Source organism: Pteropus alecto, unplaced genomic scaffold, assembly GCF_000325575.1.
Source record: "Pteropus alecto unplaced genomic scaffold, ASM32557v1 scaffold14, whole genome shotgun sequence".
In the NCBI taxonomy this organism is placed as follows: domain Eukaryota; kingdom Metazoa; phylum Chordata; class Mammalia; order Chiroptera; family Pteropodidae; genus Pteropus; species Pteropus alecto.
Genome location: NW_006436810.1, coordinates 15,908,043 through 15,929,552, shown reverse-complemented (window position 1 = coordinate 15,929,552; position 21,510 = coordinate 15,908,043). Strand labels below are relative to the sequence as shown.

The 21,510-nt window shown below is 48.5% G+C and overlaps 1 protein-coding gene and 1 long non-coding RNA gene across 2 annotated transcripts; both read right to left on the bottom strand.

Annotated features, from left to right (window-relative positions):
• Nucleotides 1-6,946: 6,946 nt before the first annotated feature.
• On the bottom strand, nt 6,947-9,064 carry LOC112481246. The gene is made up of 2 exons (XR_003046853.1): nt 8,423-9,064; nt 6,947-7,256 (listed from the first exon to the last, which is right to left on the bottom strand). It is a non-coding gene; the product is annotated as an uncharacterized LOC112481246 (long non-coding RNA).
• A 7,776-nt stretch (nt 9,065-16,840) lies between these two features.
• On the bottom strand, nt 16,841-21,510 carry TIMM21 (translocase of inner mitochondrial membrane 21). Its single transcript, XM_006913735.3, has 6 exons — nt 20,335-21,510; nt 19,263-19,325; nt 19,086-19,183; nt 17,618-17,691; nt 17,420-17,525; nt 16,841-17,327 (listed from the first exon to the last, which is right to left on the bottom strand). Exons 1-6 carry the CDS (start codon nt 20,630-20,632, stop codon nt 17,232-17,234), a joined length of 735 nt encoding a protein of 244 aa, XP_006913797.1. The 5' UTR covers nt 20,633-21,510; the 3' UTR covers nt 16,841-17,231.

The following is a 21,510-nucleotide window of genomic DNA, read 5'->3' as shown; positions in this document are numbered from 1 at the left end:
CTCCCTCTCCTTCCCTCATCTCCATTCTTTGTGTGTCTCCACTCTCTGTGTCTTGTTTGTGCCCCACCTTGGCCCGAGGTGTGGTGGGGTCCCGGGCTTCGCCCCACCTTGGCCCGAGGTGCGGTGGGGTCCCGGGCTTCGCCCCACTTGGTCCCTCAGGAGACAGCTTCCAGGTCGCAGCGCCTGACAGTCCCCCACTGCTGGGCGCCGCACAGCTCCAGCCAAGGCCTGTTTTGATAGTAGAGGAGCCACAGCGCCATCCGCTGAAGGAACCAATCTTTAATGTTTTGAAGAACATCATCATTTTATCTCACCATTTTTTTTTTATTCTGTTAAAATAATTCTGATTTTAGATTTTTAGATTGGCAGTTTTCAGCTCTGGCGGGTGGGGGAGGTGGGAGTGGAGACGCTCTTAACCCCCTGGAGAGTCTCAGTCATCAGATGGCAGCCGAGGGCCACTCTGTGTCCATCTCTTGAGCGGTCCTTGCGTGGCACTGGGCGCGGGGCTGGGCGGCCAGCAGAGCTGAAGGACCAGGGCTCTGTTGGTGTGCGGGGTCGGGAAGGGAGGCTGGGACTCCGAACAGCCTCGCCGACTGGGAGACGTCGAAGCCGAAACAGCACAGCTTCGCTGGAACAGCAAAAGGCGAGCAAAGGACACGTGTGTGAGCGGAACGGTCCCGACAAAGGGCCGTCATGCAGTGGGTGGCCAGGATGAGACGGCTCCGTCAGTACGGCGGGGAACAGTCCCCAGGACCAGTCAGGAGACAAAGGCCAGGGGCCCAGCAGCACACACGTGGAGGAGGAGGAATACGGACGTGCGCGCCTTCGCACAGAGCCGCCCGGCCCGGGTGGAGGTCCGGCGACGGCGTTCGGGGCAGCAGGGCGCTGAGCGGGAGCCTCTTGCCACCTCGTCTTGCTGTGACCTTTGTGCCTCAGCGTCACTGGCTCCCCTCCCGCCGCCACCCCTCGTATATCTTTTATGTGTCCACCAAGGCAGCAGAAAATTCCAAGTTGCCGAAAAATGAAAAGCTTTTTAAATGCCACTCTCTGCGTTTTTTCATTATTATTACTTACGAATTTGGCACAGAATCCCCTGCCCGATGTGGGTACACAACATTCATTTAATGAACAGCTGTTGCTTTTTCTTTTGCTATTCCCACGTGTTAGGGTTTTTTTCCTTTTCATGAAAAGCTACAGAAAATAAAGCCTTCCACTTAGTTTATGTCTGTTAACAGCTAAGTTAACAGTAGTACGTATCCTTAGAAATCCATGGTGCCAGCCAGTGGGCTTGCTCTGTTCCACGCCCCCGACACCCTGCGTTTCGGCCCCTGGCCACTCTATCCCACATGTTTGTGACAATTACGAAATTAGGAACACTATTTTTTTCCTCAACAATGACAACTTAAAAACAAAATCGTCCTATGTACACTGTGTAAATCAAATGGTTGAACCCAATTAGAAGTTAAAAAAATTAACCAAGATAATTAGGACCTCCAAGTCACTGAGATAAAATAATTAGCTGAATGTATTTTGTCTGTTTTTCCTTTTTCAATATTTTGTGAAATTACAGCGGACAAGGAAGTAGATGGTGGTGATAAATTCAACCCTGTGCTTTATTGCCGCGGTAACCATGTGACATATGTTTTTCCTGGCATTTCATCGTTACCTTCAAATATTTATTCAATAATAACATCTTTTCATTTTTTCTCTAATAACTTTCAGTTTTTTAATTTTCTGATTCTAAGCTTTATTTTCTGACACCTGAAAAGAATTTCATCCTAGAAACAGTGACAATAAAAATATGCAACATGCTTCTAAATTTTAATGGTAGTCATTGTCAACACTGGGAGCAGAAAGGTCTGGGGATTAGAGAACCTATGAATTTTTTTAAAAAACATAAGTGTGCAGAGGAAGAACAGCTAGGCTACAGAACAAGCATTATTAATGATTTGATATAAATAACCAGATTTTTCTCCTCAAAGGAAACTGAAATTGACCCTAAGCCACAATCCCCCAAACCCTTCTGGACTGTTCTGATGCCCTGGGCGGAAGGTGAAGCGCCAGGTCCACCTGGGATGACATCAGCTGATGGAAGTGGTCAAACCCTCATCCTCAAACTTTTTGCACTATGAGGCCTTTTAAAAGGTGTGAGTCACACCTCTCTGTGACTATTAATGGCATTCCATGGTATAGAAGCCATCACTAAGTTTCGTCCAGGGTTTTGCCTTTTAAAAGAGACTGAGTCGAAAAGTTTGCTGGAGGGCAGAGTTCCTGGGCAGCAGCTCTCTCTCCCCAGTTGGCACATCTGTGTTTCTTCAAAGGAGAACAGTAACTAGAAGCAGCAAATAAAAGAAAGCACTTGGCCCTTCCCCGGCTGCCAGCGGGTCCGCCTCCCAAAGACGGCGTCTCCTGTTCTTCTGAGACTCAGAGCTCGTTACTTACAGGCAGGCGTTAAAGCCGAATGAGGCCAGCGGAGGAAAGCAGTTCGCACGTACTCCTTCCTCGTGGACGGAGGAAAGCGGTTCGCGCGTACTCCTTCCTCGTGGACGGAGGAAAGCGGTTCGCCCGTACTCCTTCCTCGTGGACGCGACCCGCAGCATCACTAAGCACAGCAGTGAAACCTGCTGCCCTGGCTTCCGAGAAGCCTGAGGAAGGAATCCTGCTCTGCTAACTTTCTGCAAGACAGAAAAGGCCCCAGGGATCGGCCTCACTGAGTTGGGGTGGCCCGAGATGTCCGCAGAATGGCAGCTTTTGAGGGAGAATCCTGGAGCCTCCTGCGCTGGCGGCCAGAGTCACCGGCTCCACGGCAGGGGACTTGGGGAAACTGGGACGCGCACCTGGTCTCCTAAAACACTCCCCTCCCCTCTGGCTTGCGTCCTTCTATTCCACAGTCGAAGCTCGTGTACTTTGGTTTAAGGTGCGAATTCCTCAAACACAAGTTTGATAGGTTTCATGAATGGAACTGCCAATTAACTGACTGCAGAGTGGTAGTTGCCAAGCAACGTGGGGCATGTTGAAGCGGGGCGGGGCGGGGGGGTACGACTATAGGTTTGGAAAAAGGCTTATGATGAAAATGTAGATTTTAGAGGAAATGGAAGCTTGGAAAAGGTTTTAAAAATTTAAAAATACTTATTTAAACAAACTTAATTTCACTTTTAATTGAATTAAATGAAATTTAATGTAATTTAAAATTATGACTTTGAAAATAAATATTTTCTTCAATTTTATTATGAAAAGTGGCCCAATAAGGGCAGCAGGAGCATCGCTTCTGCTCACCCAACTTCCCTGTGCACACTTGGTGCCCAGGCGATCGTCCCTGGTGTGACTGCCCCCAAGCAGTGCTCTGGGGAAGGTGATGTGCTCCGTATTTGGAGTTCTCAGTGGTATCGGGACAAAAGAACCAGCACGAAGGGCTTTCTGCTAATCTAATGACAGCAGTGTCAGCATCGAAAAGCCAGCGCCGCTCTTGATGCAAATAAGATCCGTTTTCGAAGGTCTGCGGATTTGTCACGATGCCCAGGAAGGATACGTTACTATCAAAAGCAGCAGAAAGCAGTGTGGATGCAGTAGGGCACGCCGGATTTTTGGTGGCCTTAGGAAGTCGGGCACAGCTGGCGTACGTGTGCCTGTGTGCAGCTCTTCTTTTAGGCCTGTGTCTATTTACGAAGTTGGCTGTGTTCTCGTTTCACGGTCTTGCCGAGGTGGACGGATCGATGAAGGCCTACATGCAGCTGAGAACGTCACAGTGGAATTTCGACAGCAGGTTTCGATTACGACGACAATGTCATTGTCATTGGTGGTGTCCGATGGATATGACGGAAGTGAGCGGGCATCGGTCACAGTGGGGGCGCTGCCAGCAACTTCCAGAAGAACGAAGCTGAGCGAAGAAGGTGGCTGTATTTTGGACGGATTATTCAGAACAGGGGCCTGCACACATGGTCTCTTCATGAAAGTCGACTGTCCTGCGCAGGAGCGCGGAGCCATGATGCCTGTGTCCCAGCCCTGTGCAGTGGCCCTATGGAATGATAATGTCCAGGCGCAGTCAGACACTTCCCCTGGGTAATAACTCACCTTTTAGGGGACGGAGCGGAGATTTATATAAAATTAAGAGGAGTAACGGACAGAGTCTGATGGACTAAAACTGCAATTCCAGTTCATGTTCTTTATCTCAAGAGCGTAAAGACTCTTGCTCCCCATGAAAAATGGCTTCCCTCTGCTGGGCATCGTGCTCCGATTCCTGCTTCTAATTTTTCCGTCTTTTTATTACTCTCCGCCATCTGTTCCCAAATGCTAAAGAGCATGTGTGTACAGAGTTCTCCTCAAGTGAGGCAGCACAGACAGCGGGCTGTAAATATTTTATGCTTTCCGGGATCATTTGCTTTCAGAATATTAAGAATTCATGCCAACATTTGATAATGCGGTATCTGAAGAATGTTCCGCTTAGTGCAACATTTTTCTTGGTAAAAGATAGGAGGAAAGAGCTGGGACAAATTCAGAGCCGAGATTTCAAAGTGCCGTGGCCTCATTTAGCTCATTCTGGTAGACCCACCAATTATTAACAAAATTTTAAATGCCCCTCACTGACTACTTTTCTTTATCAACTTTCTTGAAAAAATCCCCAACTTACAGAAAAGTTGCGAGTGAGTGCAGTACAAAGAATGTGTTTCTTACATCGTCTGAGAATAAGCTGCTGATGTGATGTCACATTATTTCCAAATCCTTTAGTGTGTCTTTCCTACAAACGAGGACATTCTCCTACTTTTATGGGCTGAAACGTATCCCCTCGAAATCCCTATGTTGAAGTCCTGACCCCCAGGACTTCAACCCTCAGAGTGAGACTGTGTTTGGAGACAGGGTCTTTAAAGACGTTAACTGAGTTAAAATGAAGTCATAGTGGGCGCGGGGGCCTGGGCCCATCAGGCTGGTGTCCGTACAGGAAGAGGAGGTTAGGACGGGGCCGCGCACAGGAAGACCAGGTGCGGACGGCACGTACAAGCCACGGAGACAGGCCTCGGAAGAAACCAGACCTGGCGACCCCTCGACCTCGGGCTGCCGGCCCCAGGGACGATGAGGAACTGCGGTTTTGTTGTGTAAGCCACGCGGTCCGCGGTCCTTCGTCCTGGCAGCCCCAGCACGCTGTGCACCGTCACGCCTGCGACACAAAACCTCGACCTCGGCATCAGGCGGCACCGACCCGCTCCTGCTGCTGACCCTCAACGCCCCGTCGCGTTCCGCCGTGGCCCCAGCGCCGCCCGGTGTGACCCACCGTCAGGGTCATGTGGCGCGTCTGGCCGTCACGTCCTTTTAGGCTCTCTCAGTCTGGCATGGCTTCCCAGGATTTCATTTTTCCTGACTTTCATGACTTTGGTACTTTCGAACGTCGCAGGCCAGTTATTTAGTGTCCCTGCGTTCGGCCGTGTCCGGCGTCATGCGTCTGTGGCAGGAGCATCGCAGACGTGGTGCCGTGACCTTGTGCCTGTCCATTTGCCCCCTCATCTGACACTGTCCCCTGCAGCGCTTGATGAAGGTGGGGTCTGCCGGCTTCTTCCCTACCAGGTCACTCCTGCCCGCCGTGCAACTAGTAAATACTGACTCTTTGGGGTGGTACTTTCAGACTTTAAAAATCCCATTTCTCACAACGCTTTCAACGTCTTTGCTTTTTTCAGCCTGGCTTCCCCGTCTCATGCAGTGCGCTGTGCTCCACGGCCGTCCGCTTCGAGGCACGAGCTGTGCCGATTTGGCCAGGGGGAGCCCCTGCGGGCTGGCTTCTGTGTTCTTTTGGTGCATCCCCATCATTCCTGGCACACTTCCCTGTGTTTTGGCAGAAGGTCTTTCAGGCTTATCTCATACCCTGCCGGCCCAGTCCTGGAATCCCCCATCCCAGGAGCCGGACCAGAGGATCCTGGCTTGTTGTAGTGGGACTTAGTGGTTAGAGGCCATTGGGACACTACATTCTTGGGTATGTGTGTTAGACTGTCCCTGGAAAACAAAGCCGAATTTTCATGGTTATGAATTTCTACCGTATAGGAAAATGTGGCATTTGAGTCTCAAACGTCTAGTCTTCGTCGGTGTGAATAGTTATTTTTGAGCAAAGGCAAGTAGATATTAGTGATATCTTTGGATTACGTTATGAGCTGCCTATATTCCTGACTCATGCTCTGCTGGATATGCATGTTCACCTCTGACCCTCACACTTTTTGGTCCCCATGCCACCTGGAGAGAAATCGAGACTCAGAGAGGTGACATGAAATTGTCCATGTCACTCAGCCAAGTCAGTGGCAGAATGAGGATTTCGTTCCTGGGTTTATCCAGCTCTAAAGCTGTACCCATAACGACCTGACCAAAATAAATTTAATAATTCTACAATTATAGTTTAATACTCTTGATTTTTACTGTACTGTCCAGGTTTTTCAGAAACTTTCTCTCCCTAAAGAATGGAAATGTAGGTTATCTGATAATTTCTACAACGTGTGTGCAGCCACACGTGAAAGGAAAGCCTCACGGAGGAGCATCTTCCCTCCTGCCGGCCGATGGTCTCGGTCTTGTCCAGAACACTGAGTGGGAGCATGACATGGGACGTCACCTCCCCGGGGACGTGGATCGCACCTCCCCACTCCTACAGCTTCTGAGACTGGGCAGCTGACATCCTCCCTCACTTGAAAATAATCACAAGGAGGGACAAAACAGGACTCCTGAGGCCGAAATCATGATAACGAACAGTAATGATGGAAGAGAAGGCTCTGTGCCGCGTGCCGCGCGCCGAGCGGGAGAAGAGGTTTCTTAGCATAAAGAAATCACTTCTCCTTTCCAGTGATAATTCCAGACCGTAGTTTCACATGATAGTCGAACTCTGACAAGGTTTTAAAACAGACATATAAAATAGCTATTATAGTTTCCCAAACAGTTCTGCTCAGTATAATTTCAAATAAGGTGTTTGAATGGCAGATTAAAAATGCTTCTGAGCGAAGGGTTTATTACCTTTTTGCTTTGTAAGTTTTTGACCAAAAGACAGAATTTGATAAAGCTAAACCCTTTAAGCATATTTTACAGTTCAATCTCCTTCTGCAAATATGCTCGAATCGAAGGCTGGTCTCCTGTGAATTGTAACATACTGTTGGTTTCTATGAATATGACTTCATAATGTCATAATTTCCATAAGTAGCCAATGAGTACTTGTAGTCTGTCACAGGTAAGCAGAAGAATCATGCGCGATCTTTCCCTCCAGCAATCATGTCACAAGGACTTCATGGGGACATCTGTAAAAAGACCTGAATTACTTTTTTGAACTCCAGAAATGACTGCAGTTTTAACCTTGAAGAGACGGGTGACTGTAGCTGTCACCTATAGTTGGGTGCTTGTGGTGTTTTATAACCAAGGCCCCTAACCTCTGATCAGCCATATTACACAGCACCATAATTGTGGCATAATAGCATCCATGTTTTTATTTTTTTCAGAGGGAAAAAAAGAGATGGCACTATTAAAGTCGAAATTTTTTGTAGTGCTTTGTTAGTTATAGCTGACTGTCTTTTACTTTCTGACACTTGGCCCTCAACGGCTTTTCCTCCACCTGGAGCACCCGGAAGGCTCAGCTGAAGGACAGGTGCCAGACCCTCAGCTTCCTGCTTCCCTGTGTGCACCTGTGGAGCCTGACGGAAGCTGCCTCCAGGGCAACGTTCTCTGCTCTCCCCAGGTGTAGTCACATAACTTACCTGTGCAGCACGTTAAATCACCTTCAGAGAAGGAGTCACCTGTGTGCCAAGTTTTATTAGATTTCCGGAGCTGTCACATGAGCAGATGGACAAAGGCCCCTGAGAGGCGTAGCTGTGGAACAGAACGGCCACGCCTGGGTCCTGGAGAGACAGTTGTCAAGGACAGCCCTGTGTGACCTCACGATCGTATGTGTGCTGAATCCTCACTAAGGCTCCTGTCCCCAGTAACAAGGACAGCCCAATTAGAGAGACCAAGTGAACACACGCAAGACACTCAGAGGAGGAGGAGTTTGCTAGGCAGTTAGAGCCACTGGTGGGTAGCTCCCAATGCATCCATATGACTTTGGAAATCCATTTAAAAATTACAGATTCTTGGGCCCCATCGTAGATTAAATGGTGCCCCTCCCCCCAAAGATATGTCCGAATTCTAATATCTGCGCCCTGTGAATGTGGCCTTATTTGGAAAGAGTCTCTTGCAAGTGGATAAATTAAGGATGTTGAGATGGGACTGTCCTGGATTGTAAGGTGGGTTCTAAATCTAATGACAGGTGTCAGAGAAGGGGAGAGACACACGGAGAAGGAGGCCGTGTGACGCGGGAGGCAGAGACTGGAGGGGTGCAGCCACAAGCCCGGGGCGCCTGGAGCCACCAGAAGTGAAAAGAGGCATGTGGTTTTCCCTCTTGAGCCCCTGAGGGGCGTGACCCTGCTCTCACCTCGTTCTTGGACTTCTGGTCCCCTTTCTCGTTGTCGTAAGCCAGGTGGTGGTCATTTGTTTCGGCAGCCGCAAGAGAGTGGTGCAGGCCGCACCCCAGCCTACACGAGGAGACTGTGCTGTGCTGAGATCCGGTTTCACAACGCTCTGGAGCGATTCTGGTGCTGCACAGGTTTGAGAAGTGCCATCTGAGTCATTGGTCATTGGTTTTTGACACCTATGGTATATTGCATTACACAGAGAACTTCAAAACACAGATGCCCAGGCCACGTCCCCAGGTACTGATTCAGGTCACCTGCGGTGGAGCTGAGACCCTGAAAATTTCCAAGAGCAGTAAGGCGGGAGATGCCGGCCACCGGAGATGTCGCAGGTGTACAGACACCGTTCAGGTAGAGGTGTTGGCTCCTGCCAATTCTCTTTCCACCGACTCCTCTGCAGCCGCTGTCACTCACAGAGCCCAGTCCTACGACTTCCAGGCTCTGACTGCTTTGCTCATCTGATGACGTGTAGCTCATCTTCTCACGTGCTTATTGCTCTCTGCCTGCTTTCTTTTTTAGTACTTTGTGTTTTTTTTTGTTTCTACCTGCTGGAGCTTGCTACCGGAATAGTTGGAACTCTGAGTCTCCCATGTGAGATCGCGCTCTTGTTCTCATTTAGTACTTTGTGTTTTTTTTTGTTTCTACCTGCTCGAGCTTGCTACCGGAATAGTTGGAACTCTGAATCTCCCATGTGAGATCGCGCTCTTGTTCTCAATATTTCTCTCACTTATTGAGTGTTTAGTATCTGAAAGCACAGGAAGATGATCTATATAAGGAATTAATATTTTTCCCCAAGAATAGAGTATGCCTTTTCCTTTATTCAAGTCTTTTTTGTCTCCCTCTGTAAGATGTTGAGTTGTCCTTGATGACGTTCTTGAATGCTTCTTTATAATTTATTTCCTGGTTGTTTTATCTCCTAAGCACTTTACATGCAATGAAATCTCAGGAACAAATTATGAAATTGATACCATTATGATCCCATTTTACAGGAAGTAGAGTAAATCACTTATCACGGTGGCAGGCAGGATTGGACTTTAATTCAGCTAAGGCTGTCTGAGTCCTGAGTGAACATGCTTGATTGGAAAGCTGTATTCCTTCTTAAGAAAAACAGACCCAGTCCCTGGACCTATTCATTGCAAAAAACAAGCTAAACGTTTGAGGAGCTAGCCTAAGAAAGAGAGGGGCCCCCGTGTCAGCCGTGGTGAGGTCGGTGGGGTTCTCTGCGTCCTTCGCTGACTTGCTGGAATGGCTCGTTTCTAATTCTATGCTTCTTCCAAACAGTGAGACCCTTCTCTTCTGACCCAGGGAGACCCACAGGATTCATCTTGTCTGGCTGGAATCAAGAAGGAACAGACATAAAGGAGTATCGAGATGGCCTGTAGGTAGGCATAAACCTTTCTACAGTCTGTGAAGCAGAGATTAGGGAGAAGATGAAAGGGTGGAGGAGGAAGGAGGGAGGCGAGAGAGAGGAGAGGTAGGAGGCAGAACCAGTGATGGGGAGAAGCGGACACAGCAGAGGGGAACACGTGGGGGCAGGGAACTGAGGGTCGATGGGTTTTCAACGAGAGTTAGAGGTGGCACCCTGCCATTTGGGGGCGGGCGCGTGAGCTTCTGTGTGAAGCGGACTGGATACCGAAGTGTTTGTCCCCCGTGTAACTACTGTTCAGAGCTCCCCACACCCCGGAATTCCAAGTCTCTAGTCAGACTCGAGGGTGCAGGTCCCTGTCACATAGGAGGAATGCCAGCAGCCCGCACGAAAATGCCATCAGGGCTGCGACCGCAGGAGTCAAATCGAGACCGCTTCGGAGACCGATGCAGTCCAGCCTGTGCTGCACCGTGTCCCCACTCAGCCCCTGAGAAGGGCACCGAAAGAGCCTCAGGCACCAGGTGGCGCTGTTGACGAGAATGTCCTCAAACACATTGGCACTTCTGGATTAAATAAATTAGAAATGAAACCAATCAATATTAATAATAACACAAATAATGATGCAATCACATTCGATAAGGACAAAAATATTTTTATAACTCTGACACAAAAAATAATGAACCTATTACAATCCAATTATGTTATTTGAAACTACTTGAAAGGACATATATTATTTTTATGCATTATGTCCATTTCATGTATCTATAGGCTAAATGCAAACTGATATCAATGACTGTGACATTTAGCTTAATAAGTTTATGGTTTTTGTCTGAATTGGCAGCATTCACCGGCAGTCCATCACACACAGCAGCCAGCAGCTTCCAGGAAAAACGTAGCTCATTTTCGTCATCTGTGCCAAAGACAAGGTGTCCTGTTTGCTTTACTGAGAAATCAATACATATTCCTTTAGCGTCTCCTCTATGGGCAGAAAGCCACACGGCTCACTCAGCATTTATTTGTTGATAGCATTTACTTCTCTCCAAAACAGTACCGGCAACTTTGCCTAAATAAACGAGCACCCTCACTGCCGGATGCCCGTGCGGCGGGAGCCGTGGGGGCAAGTAACTCTCGTTGAAAACCCATCGACCCTCAGTCCCCTGCCCCCACGTGTTTCTCTGCCCCCTGCCCCCAGGCGATTGCTGGTGTGAGCAGCACACGCGGCTGTTGGTGCCAACTGCAGGGGCGATGCCAGGATTCCCCACTCCACGACTGGCCTTTCGGATGAAGCCGTCACTTCGGGGTGCTCGCTTTTACCCTCTTTTTAATTCCTCGGATCTCGGAGTAACAAATGGTGTCGATACACGTTCAACACCCGATGAGGTATTAGCATTTCTGTTCACTGTTTTTAACAAAAGTTCATCACAAAGTCCAAGAAAAAGGGGAGAGAACAGGAAGAGGAGAGGGAGAAGTGTTTATAATTTGTCAGAGATCTTAGGATTCTGATAACCAGAGAAGCACAGATGAACCTTTTTCTCGGGTGGGTGGGGAACTGGAAATGGGGTGTTGCTGGAAAATGGGGCAGAGCTCCTTACGCAGGTTGGCTCTCTGGGGAATTTGGGGAGTAAGTTTCTTACTAGCTACACATAAATAATCGACTGCCGGGAGTGTCACATGTCACACGGTGAAAAGCTAGATGTGGTCAGGATGCCACTCCAGTTAGTCAATGAATAATCGCAGAATGTCCATCGTATCTGATTAGTGCGAATGGTTGTTCTGAGCTGCTTAAGGCAGAGTTTTCATGTTAACAGTTACATTACATTACTTTTTTCTTTGCATTTTTGTTTTGTCACATGGTGAAGTAGGACATACACGTTGGTCGTTCCGTAAACCATTTTTGGTTCCTGATAAATATATCCTGAGGACAGTGTATGCTTTCTTTCTACCACCCCGGCCCCTGGGGTGGTTTCAGCCCTCTCCCGGCATTCGATCTCTGGTGTTTGGTTGGTGTTTTGGCTCACTAACAGGGCTGCTTTGGGATGCGACAGGACCACACCCATCATTTCTGCGGTTTTCTATCATCGCCGGCACACCAGGAACTTGGCAGCTTTTTAAGTCACTTTCTGCGTAACGTGTTGCCTGTGCATTAGAGCCAGAGATGTTTCGAAGGCTTGGATTTAATAAACTTTTTTGAGAACTGACTATCTTCCAAATACTCTAAGAACTAGGGGCACAAAAATGAAAATGATACCTTCGCTAGCTACAGCCTAAGCGGAAGGAAGAGATATGCCGATAGTTGCAATATAGCCCTGTGGTTGAAACACCTTCACACTTCGCGTAAGCCTTATAAAAACAGAGATGCAGAAACCGAACTCTGGAGAGAGAGAGGAAGGTTGAAGGCAGCATTAGGGATGGTTAAACACCTAGGGTTTGAGAATCTGACAGGCCTGGGGTCAAAACCCGGGTCCGAGGTCACACGAAGGGGACAGACTTGAGCCAGTCGCTGCCCTAGCAGACGCCTTTGTTTGCCTCCTGAATGGTGGGTTCTAGAAGGTATGTCCACACTCTAATGCCCAGGCCCTGCGGTGTGACCTTCGAAGGCTAAAATGTGAGTGCGTGGACGACCTTGAGAGGGTGAGTCCTTCTGGGTCTTCCAGTTCAGCCTGGAACTGGCACCGCTGAGGACTCGCTTTCGGGGAAGGGACACCATTCAGCCCCGGCTGTGTGCTCATGCTGTGACTTCTTCATGCCTACGTTGTGACTTCTCCTATGTGACGAGCCCAGAGTTCGCCAGCTCCGTGACAGCCTGAGCCGGAGGTAGCAGTGAGTGACTTCCCGAGCGGGTCCCCTGTCTCTGCCTCCTGCTTCGTCGGCAGAGTTCTACCTGTCACGTCTGTACCGTGACGGGGGCGTGGCGGGAGGCGAACCTAAGTGGGCATCAGAAGGGATTCCAGTGCACTAGTGGGTGGCGACTCCTTGCTCCCGGTCCTCATTCTGGGTCCCGGTGGACCCAGGAGGCATTAAAAGGTGCTGAAGGACTGAGTGCGGGCGTGAGCCATCCTGTTTCCGGTCCCCAAGGACCAATAAGCTCCACGTTCCCCATGGGCGGTGCGGGAGCCGGGGCGCCGAGTGAGCATGTCCGGCGAGCTTCGGGTTCGCAAGGACGAGGCCTGGGCTGTGGGCCAGTGGCCGTCTTTTTGTGCACTGTGAATGTGCTGGGCCATGGAAGACGTCCTGTGGCCCCAGTTTTTATGTGGGGTTTTATGGAATTCTGTAGCAGGCTTTTGAAAATGCCTCTGAGAGAAGAAACCTTATGTGATGAACTGTAGCTTCCACGACGGACTTGCTGGGAAAGGAACGCGTGGCCTGACGTTAAGTACTAAGACAACGCTGAGTGGCTGAGAACGTTCTGGCAGAACCCACGAGAATTAGCAACCCATCAGGGGAACACGACGGGACGGAGGCGCGAGCCCGTGGCGTCTGAACTTGTCCGGGGTGGCTGGGCCATGGTTGGGGAGGGAGAAACTGAGGCAGGACACTGGGATTTGACTCCATCATCGGAGCTCTACTGAGGGCATTGAACCTTTTCAGGGCAGCGGGAGCCACTGAAGGCTGCAGTAGGGTCAGATCTGAGTTTTAGAAGTGGCTCTGTGCTGGGCGGGGCAAAGGTCCACTGCAGAGACACTGCCGGCAGAGACTCGGTTTAGGAGACGATTCTAACTTCCTAGGGACAGCCGCTAGGAGCAGCTAACACAGCAGGGGGCATTGGGGACACGGGTGGGACATGGGTTAAAAACTAATTTAAAGAGGAAGGAGAAAAAAGTGTAACCAAAATTATAAAATTAGGTGTAATTGAGAATACAGAAAGGACATCATCGGTAAGAGAAACAGGTAACGTAAGGATGTTACAGCAGAGAACAAAACCCAGGGTTTTCATATAGTATCCGCTGATGCAGAGTTGGGGTGACGCGCATCAGCATTAATGAGAGGCTGAGGGATACACTCAGGCCTGGAACACAGCCTGGTAGGGTGAGTGGCCAGATTTTCTCATTTTAAGATTGAGAGTACTCGGCGCATTTAAAAATTATCGCTGAATGCAAGGGGTGGCGATCTGAGATTTGAGGACCCCAAGAATTCAGGTTTTGGGGTCTTCTGTAAGACAGGGCATAGAAAATTATGAATATGAAATTAGGTGCTAGGCTTTGGGGTCTGGGGAGGGGAGGGACCCTGAACTTTAGCTTCATTACCTAGGTGTCAAGTTTAATATAGATAGAATGGACAGCCGTGGACCCTGCCGTCCAGCTCGAGAACTTGCCTGTGATCAACCCCCTGAAGCTCGCCTCCCACGCCGTCTCCTACCACAGTGCCGTTCTCCAGAACGCGGGCTTAGCTTCCGTGTCTCTGTGGAGTTTTGTCGCGTTTGTATTATCTCTAACTAATGCACAGATGTGTAGATATACATTTACTTTTGCACTTTTCTGGACTCTATATAAATGATGTCAAAATGCACATTTTGCCTTTTTTGCTCAAAGTGTTTGCGATTCCTCTGCACTGAAGGCTGTGGCTGTCACTGGCCCCTTCCCTCACATCGTCTCCTTAGAGGAGGTCCCTGCTCTGCACAGGACTGTGACGTGCATGCATATTGGAACATTTCCTGTTACTTGAACAGTCCTCTGTCACCTTAACCTGCTCTGGCTGCTATCACAGAGTTTTTAGCACAGATTGGGTGGCTCATAAACAACGGAATTTCATTTCTCAGTTCTGGAAACGAGTCTGAGATCAGGGCGCCCGCTTGGTCGGCGAGGGCCCTTTCAGGCTGCAGACTTCTTGCTGTGTCTCATGGCAGAAGGGGACAGGTAGCCTCTTTTATAAGGACGCTAATCCCATGGAGTGCCACTCCCTTACAGCGTTATCACCTCCCAAAGGTCCCACTTCCTAACACTGTCCCCTGGGGGTAGGACTTCAACATGGATTTTGGAGGGGCCAGTAAGACCATAGCACATGCCAACTGAAACTGCACCACAGTATTTTGTATCAGTCTCTTCCCCGGGTTTTTGTTCTTACATACCTGGTACTCGGCTCCAGGTGCGTGTGCCAGGTGGACGCCTATGGGAGAAGTCCTGATTATGCAAGATCTGCGTGCTCAACTTTTCCAAATGGGGCCAAGGTGGGTCCCCAACAGGTTCCACGGTACCCACAGTGTTGAGTGTGGGTAGCCTGGTGATGGCCTGTCCGCAGCGGCTCACCACTGAGACTTCAGCATCATCCCGTGCTCCACGCCGGTAACCTGGTGCTTGTAGGGGCTTCTGGGCCTCAGCACCAGCTCTTCCTCTGGTGGCGGACACTGTCCTCTCCTCACTTGGTGGCCTGGTAAACTCCTACCACCTGCCGACCTCACGTCTAACGGTGCCTCCAGTCTGAAGCCACTGACTGCCAGGTGCCACGCTCCTCTGGGTCAGATCTAGAGCCACCGCATTGTTCTATTTTGCCCACTTGACGCCCCTTGTTGCTTTTTGTTTTAGGGTTCTGTGCACCTAGCATAGGGTCTGACATACTGCGTGTCCTCACGTTTGTGGAATGAATGAAATCTAACAGGTGGAACACGTTAGTACTGTATTAAGTACATTAAGTAGTAGTAGATTAAGTGTGACCCAAAGTGGAAAGCCATGAGACAGGAGCTGTGGCACCATATTTGGATGAGGAGACACAGAAGAAATGTCACCTTAAGTTTCTAAATGGAAGATGGTTACTGGCAGGAAGCTGTGGGGGCGGGGCACGCAGGCTGGAAATCTCACTTTGCTAGAAGCAGAACCTCTGACGAACTCGTGTCTCACCAACGATTTCGTGAAGGAACGAGAGACGACGCGCTGCTCTAGACTGACTTCTGACAGAACAGTTCACTGGGGAGGAAGGGACATGAGCCTGGGAAGAAAGTGACTATTTCCAAATCCACATAAATGACAGAAGGGGGTACTGCACAGTTAGATGTGGACCCTGGATGTCGGAAAGGATTTTGAAGATGGGAGTGAGCCCATGAACAGGGGCCAGAATCAGAGACACCGAAGTTGACAGAAGCAGCTCTTTTTAAAAAAGAAATCTGAACGTGCAGCATCAAGTGACATCAGAGGGAAGGAAAACAAAGCTATCGAAAAAACTGCGGTTACATTTCTCATGGTGGCACAGAAGACCCTCCGAGATTTTTCTTCCTTTTGGAAACAAATAATTGCTTTATTTCTGACTATAAAAGTGTCTTAACAATAAGCTCGTCTTAAAGCGACATGGGTATATCATAAAATGGGAGGTACATAAAGATGAACGTAGGCTCAAGCAGGAACCAAACTAGCAGGGAGATGGACTGAAAAGGGGAGATAGGTGCCTGGGGGTCCATCACTCCCAAATATCCTACCATGTCAAGGGCATATCAGAAAGTCCTCTGTAGAACGTTCTGAGGGAGAAGGACGTGTTTTCTAGGGGTCACCACTGAAGCTACCACAGATAAGGGCGTTTTCAGAACTTTCCCAGCACATACAGCGCTTCATACAGATACGATAAAATGATCACACTTTGTAAGTTAAGGTCACTTTTCTCCAAATGCCCTGTAAATACTTCAGATAAAATAGGGGGTCCATAGCCAAAAAAGGCATAACGTATGTACATGACTCATTCGTTTCCATGCTGCTTTTGGTAGTAGGAAGTACCAGCGCACGTTCCAAAGGGGGTGGGGACCCTCCATGGGTGCCTCCTATGGTCCAGGCACTTGCGCCTGCATCTCATTCACCTGTCCTAATAAAGCCACAACAGTAAGGCTGGATGAGGCTCAGGTCCCCCCAGCTCTAGAGCATTCACCTTCCCACTGCGCACGACACCTCCGATTCACAGGAAACAGGAGAAAAGAGATCACCAGAACTCACAGGAGCATTGTGCAGGGCGTGTACTCACCACCTGGTTCCCTACAGTTCTCGAATATTTTTAAATGATCGTCTCAAGTCAGATTCCAAAGTATATGGAAGGAAGCTGCTTTTCACATCTTTCTGTTAGTTTTATTTCACAGATTTTATATAGCTATACAACATAAAAAGCACAAAATACTGAACTCTATTTTCTTACTTACACGGTGTAAAATTTTTAACAAAAGTCCCTTGCGATGAAAGATATAAGTAGAGCAGAAATACTGCCCAAGATCGACGGTTCAGTAAGATGACATAAAATATGCTCTATTTTATGACTTTTTACACAAGAAAATCTGTAATTCAGTTTGTCTAAGCCCAGCAGCTACCCAGGCACGTTCACTTTTCCGAGCTTTCCTGTCTCATTCAGAATCGACCAGAAGAGCTATGAGGAGCTGAGCTGAGGGCCGACCCATGCGAAAGCCCTCAGGAGACAGCGTGCTGGCCGGTGAGTTCATTACCTTAGGATCGATTATCTTCAATGACAATAGTTCTACCAGGATAGGCTTCAAGTTCTACAAATATATATCGAAATTCATACTCGCCGTTTTCTGGGTTCTGGAAAACAGAAAGTATTTTGAGGCGTCATTTTTCTCCCCAGTGTTTCCCGCAGCTGCGCACTCAGTCCCCAGGCCCACCGTGACGCTCACCTCCTTCACCTCGAGGTGCACCGTTCCCTGCTTCCCGGGCTCGGAGCCCTGGATGTAGAATTTCACACGCATGTGTTTCAGCCCATCTTTCACATATTCAACAAAACTGTCAAAAAAAAAAATGAGAGAACACAGGCCTGAATTCCTTTCATTTAAAAATTACCCCCGAGATCTCCAAATTCAAGCAATGCGCAGTACCTAACGTGCTGCCTTCGGCCACGCCTTGTCACCTCCCCAAAGCCTCTAACAGGCTCGCCAAAGACACCTATAACCTGTAGAATAAAGACAATGTCTTATTTAGTAAATGCCATGTTTTTAAAGTTTCCTAGGGAGATATTTTCTGACAAACCAAGTGATTATTTTAGAAAAAAATCAATAAGCCTAGGACCTATTCAAAATGACAATTCCAATGATGAAAAGAAGAAAGCTCTCACGGAAAAATCATCCCAGAAATAACTGAACTATTTTCTGTGCAAGGACTGATCCGAGAACTTTATGGTACTACTTGTAGTTTCGGAATGGTGTAGGCTGAGTGAAGCTGGTCCCACTCCCCTTCCAAAACCCAGATACAATGAAAGAAAGTGTTCAAACAGTGAAATGGCTGAATGTTTTTAGTGGAATTTATCTAATGGCGGGGGGAGGGTCTAATACTAAACGCTACGAAAACAATTTTAAAACAAACTAGATCTAGAGTTGGGAATCAATTATTTCTAACGGGAAAACTCATAATGAAGTAGAAATGTAATTTTTATTGAATTTAAAATGCACACACTTTGGAATCTTTAAGAAAAAAATTAATAACAAACAAAAATATTGCCTGAAGTCTATAAAATTTTTCTTATTTTGTGTGGAGCATCTTTAGTGTCACATTTTTCAGGCATAAATAAAAAAGAAATGTATAACATGAGAGAGATTTAAGAACGGTACAGCTGAAACGCAACAACTTTTCAAACAACTTAGCAGAGCGGGGACATCAGTATCAGAACCTCAGGGTTTTCTACCTTTCCACCGGGCCCAGTGCTAGGCAAAGAATAGGCCCTTTATAAACGTTGACAAAATTGAGTTGTTAAAGTTTGATTATTCTTCATAGAGCTCTTATAGACGGCAAATTAAGTTATGACTTTAAAAACAGCCCGCTCTCTCTGTTTATTCTGTATATTTCGTTTTGTTCGAAACGCTGATGATCTAGAAGAGGCTGAGTTTGTGAATAACATGGCAACTTTTCATCTCTTTAGAGATGCGTGCTGACATTTAATTATGCCCTACACATTTATTTTAATCCCTTCAGTGTTGGTGTCCCCTTCTGTCAGTGGGATAACAGCAGTACCTGAGACAAACGGTTTCTGTGAGATTTAATAAAGACACGCCACTCAAACGCTGAGCACGGTCCTTGGCTCCTGATAGGCTCTCAGTAAGAATTACTATGTGATCATGAGGTCATGAATCTGGTTTTTAAAAAAAGACTGGACACTTGTCACATGGGTTTAATCCTCTGGCATATTCTAAGAACTTATTATCCATGACGACTAGTAAAACGACTCTCTTACACTTAGGATGAAAACACCCCGACATGGGCCTTTGGGTGCTCCCAATCGAGACGCTTCAAGTACAGAACACGGGGCTAATAATCACAATTCAAGCATTACGTAGTATTACATAAACTCACCTCAGGATGTGACCTGCATTTTTCTAAGGCTTTACCATATATCTTATTAGGACTGGATGAAGAAAAGAGTTCTTTGAAAATCACGTAAAACAAGCCACCTGAAAGTCACAGAAAAAGATCAAGCAAAGCACAAGCAAGACCAGGTATTCAGGGCGTCGTACTTGCTGTGTTTCTGACCTGTGATGCCGGTTCCAATAAGCACCACTACCAAGTAGGTAAAATCCCTTCCAGCTTCTTTCACTGCAAAGAGAAAACACCACCGAGTCACAGGAGTGCAGGGCACGAGCGAGAACCTTTGGTATTTCTAGTCGGTGGGGTGTGGACTCAGGTCCCAACGAGTGGGACTATGTGTGTTCTGGAGCAGCTGTCCTCCAATCTCCTGTGACTCAGAACCCAATCAAAACCGTGTCGCATCTAAGAGCGGATGGCAGAGCTAGCATGACTCTTAGGCCTAAAGATACGGGGTGGTGGCTCCCAGCACATTCTCATGTAACTCACCAGTCTTCTCTTAGAAAACCCTAGATACGCTCACCCTAGAGGATGACACCGGTGCACTGTTAGCTCAGTGAGCAGTAGCCCCGTACAGAGAGGGTAACTATGTGAGTTCATCAGCACAGCCTCATGGCATCGGCCGCTGACATGGACAGTGCGTGAATTTCTGCCTCTAATGACAAGAAGCAACAGTACTAGTTTGTAGTAACATGAAACATAATAAAAGTGTACATTTGTGGTTTTGCCCAGGATTCCTTAAGTCTCCTACCCTGTCAAACAGTTTTAAGTGACCTGGACGTTCTGGATCTGGGATGTCCAATACAGTGGCTATATGCCACACATGACTATTTAACTTTAAAATGAACCTAACTTTAACTTAAAATTAAGTAAAATTTGAGTTCCTCCACACAAGTGACATTGTAAGTACTCAACTGCCACAGGTGGCTCATGGTGACCATACTGGGGCAGCAGACGTACTGGTCACTTCCATCACTGCAGAGATTTGGACAACGCTGTTCTGTGAAACATCACATTTGCCCACTATGCCATCACGCTGGAGCTGACGGTAACAAATTTCAGTTCAAATGTACGAAAATTGTAGATCTATATTCTCAGATTCTAAGTCGTTTAGCAGTTCTACCTTTTAATTTGTGTGAACTGTCTTCTCATCTTAAGCACTGAGCTTCTATAAAAGGGCACTGGCAACTCTTGCCACGTTGGTTGAAAGAGTGACCATCCCTGGAGAATTCCCTTTTACCTTTCTGTGACATTGAGATGGCAGTTTCCCCTCTCTGACTGTGCACAGACACTTGTTTGCTGCTGTCCTCCTTCGCCGTCTGGGGGCTCTGTCCCTGCGTCCAGATGGTTTTCTGGGTGACTCCAAGGATACGCCTAGGTCGCACCGTTTTGCTCTGCTCGTGCAGCCCCCATCTCAAACTGGGCTCAGTCTTCAAGCAAGCTTTGTTAAGTAAAAAGGGTGGCAAAACCCACCGCTTCCCCGCGGATCTGTGCAGCTTCTCCGTATACTGTACAACTCGCAGAAAAGTATAAATCATGTTCACAGACAACCGCTCCGCTTAGGGAAGATGGCAACGACGGTTAGTAAAGCTTCGCCGCCCGCTACAAACCCGGCCGGACGTGTACTCGTGGGCAAATTCACGCCGGTAATTCAGCACGGCCAAAGTCACTGTGTACGTCCCCTCCTCTTTGGGCCTCTTTTCACTTCAATTAAGGTGCTTTGATTACCTTCTACGCTAACTTCCGCGCTCTGCCCGCCATGCCTTTGCAAAGCGAGCTGGGAAGCCCCGGGGGGCCAGGGAACAGTAGTTTGAGGATCTCACTTCTCACACATCTGCCGCAGCGAGGCGGGCATGAGGACTCCATCTCCCACAATGCAAAGCGGCCAGAGCACCGCCTCCCAGACGACCCTGCGCGGACCGCCTACGCACGCGCTGCACGTAGTCGGCGCACGGCAGGGAGGCGGGGCCGCCTGCGAGGGCGGGCGGAAAATAGTTCAAGAACTTGAAAAAGTCAAATCAGCAATCGCAAGCTGCATGTTTTCCCGGCCCGCTAGAGAGGACTGGGTAAACTGGGAACTCTCAGCTCTGACTGCGGCTCTGTCGTTCCTCACGGGCAAATGATGTAGCCTTTGCGTTTGTTTCCTCCCGAGGAAACGAGACGGAGTAGTGTGAACTACCGCAAAGCCAGCATGTGGCCACAGCGCCCCGGGGGCTCACTTGCTGCACCGCGTCCTCGACTCCTGTCGTGAGAAAAAGCCGGCCCTGCAGCCCCTAAAACCACTCCGGGAGCGCGTGGACAGGCCCTCGGTCCCGCCTCTGCGCACGCGCGTCCGGGAGCGCGCCGGCGTCAGGGGGCGTGGCCTGGTGAGGCGCGCTTTTCTCGCCCATCGTCCTGCCGCCTCTGCTTTCCGCGT

Coding starts and splice junctions, on each gene's coding strand:
- TIMM21 (XM_006913735.3), bottom strand. CDS start 20,632: ATGATTTATACTTTTCTGCGAGTTGTACAGTATACGGAGAAGCTGCAC. Junction 19,326..20,334: donor CATCTCAATGTCACAGAAAG/GTAAAAGGGAAT, acceptor TTCTCTTTGCAG/TGAAAGAAGCTGGAAGGGAT. Junction 17,526..17,617: donor GGCCGAAGGCAGCACGTTAG/GTACTGCGCATT, acceptor TTTTTTTGACAG/TTTTGTTGAATATGTGAAAG.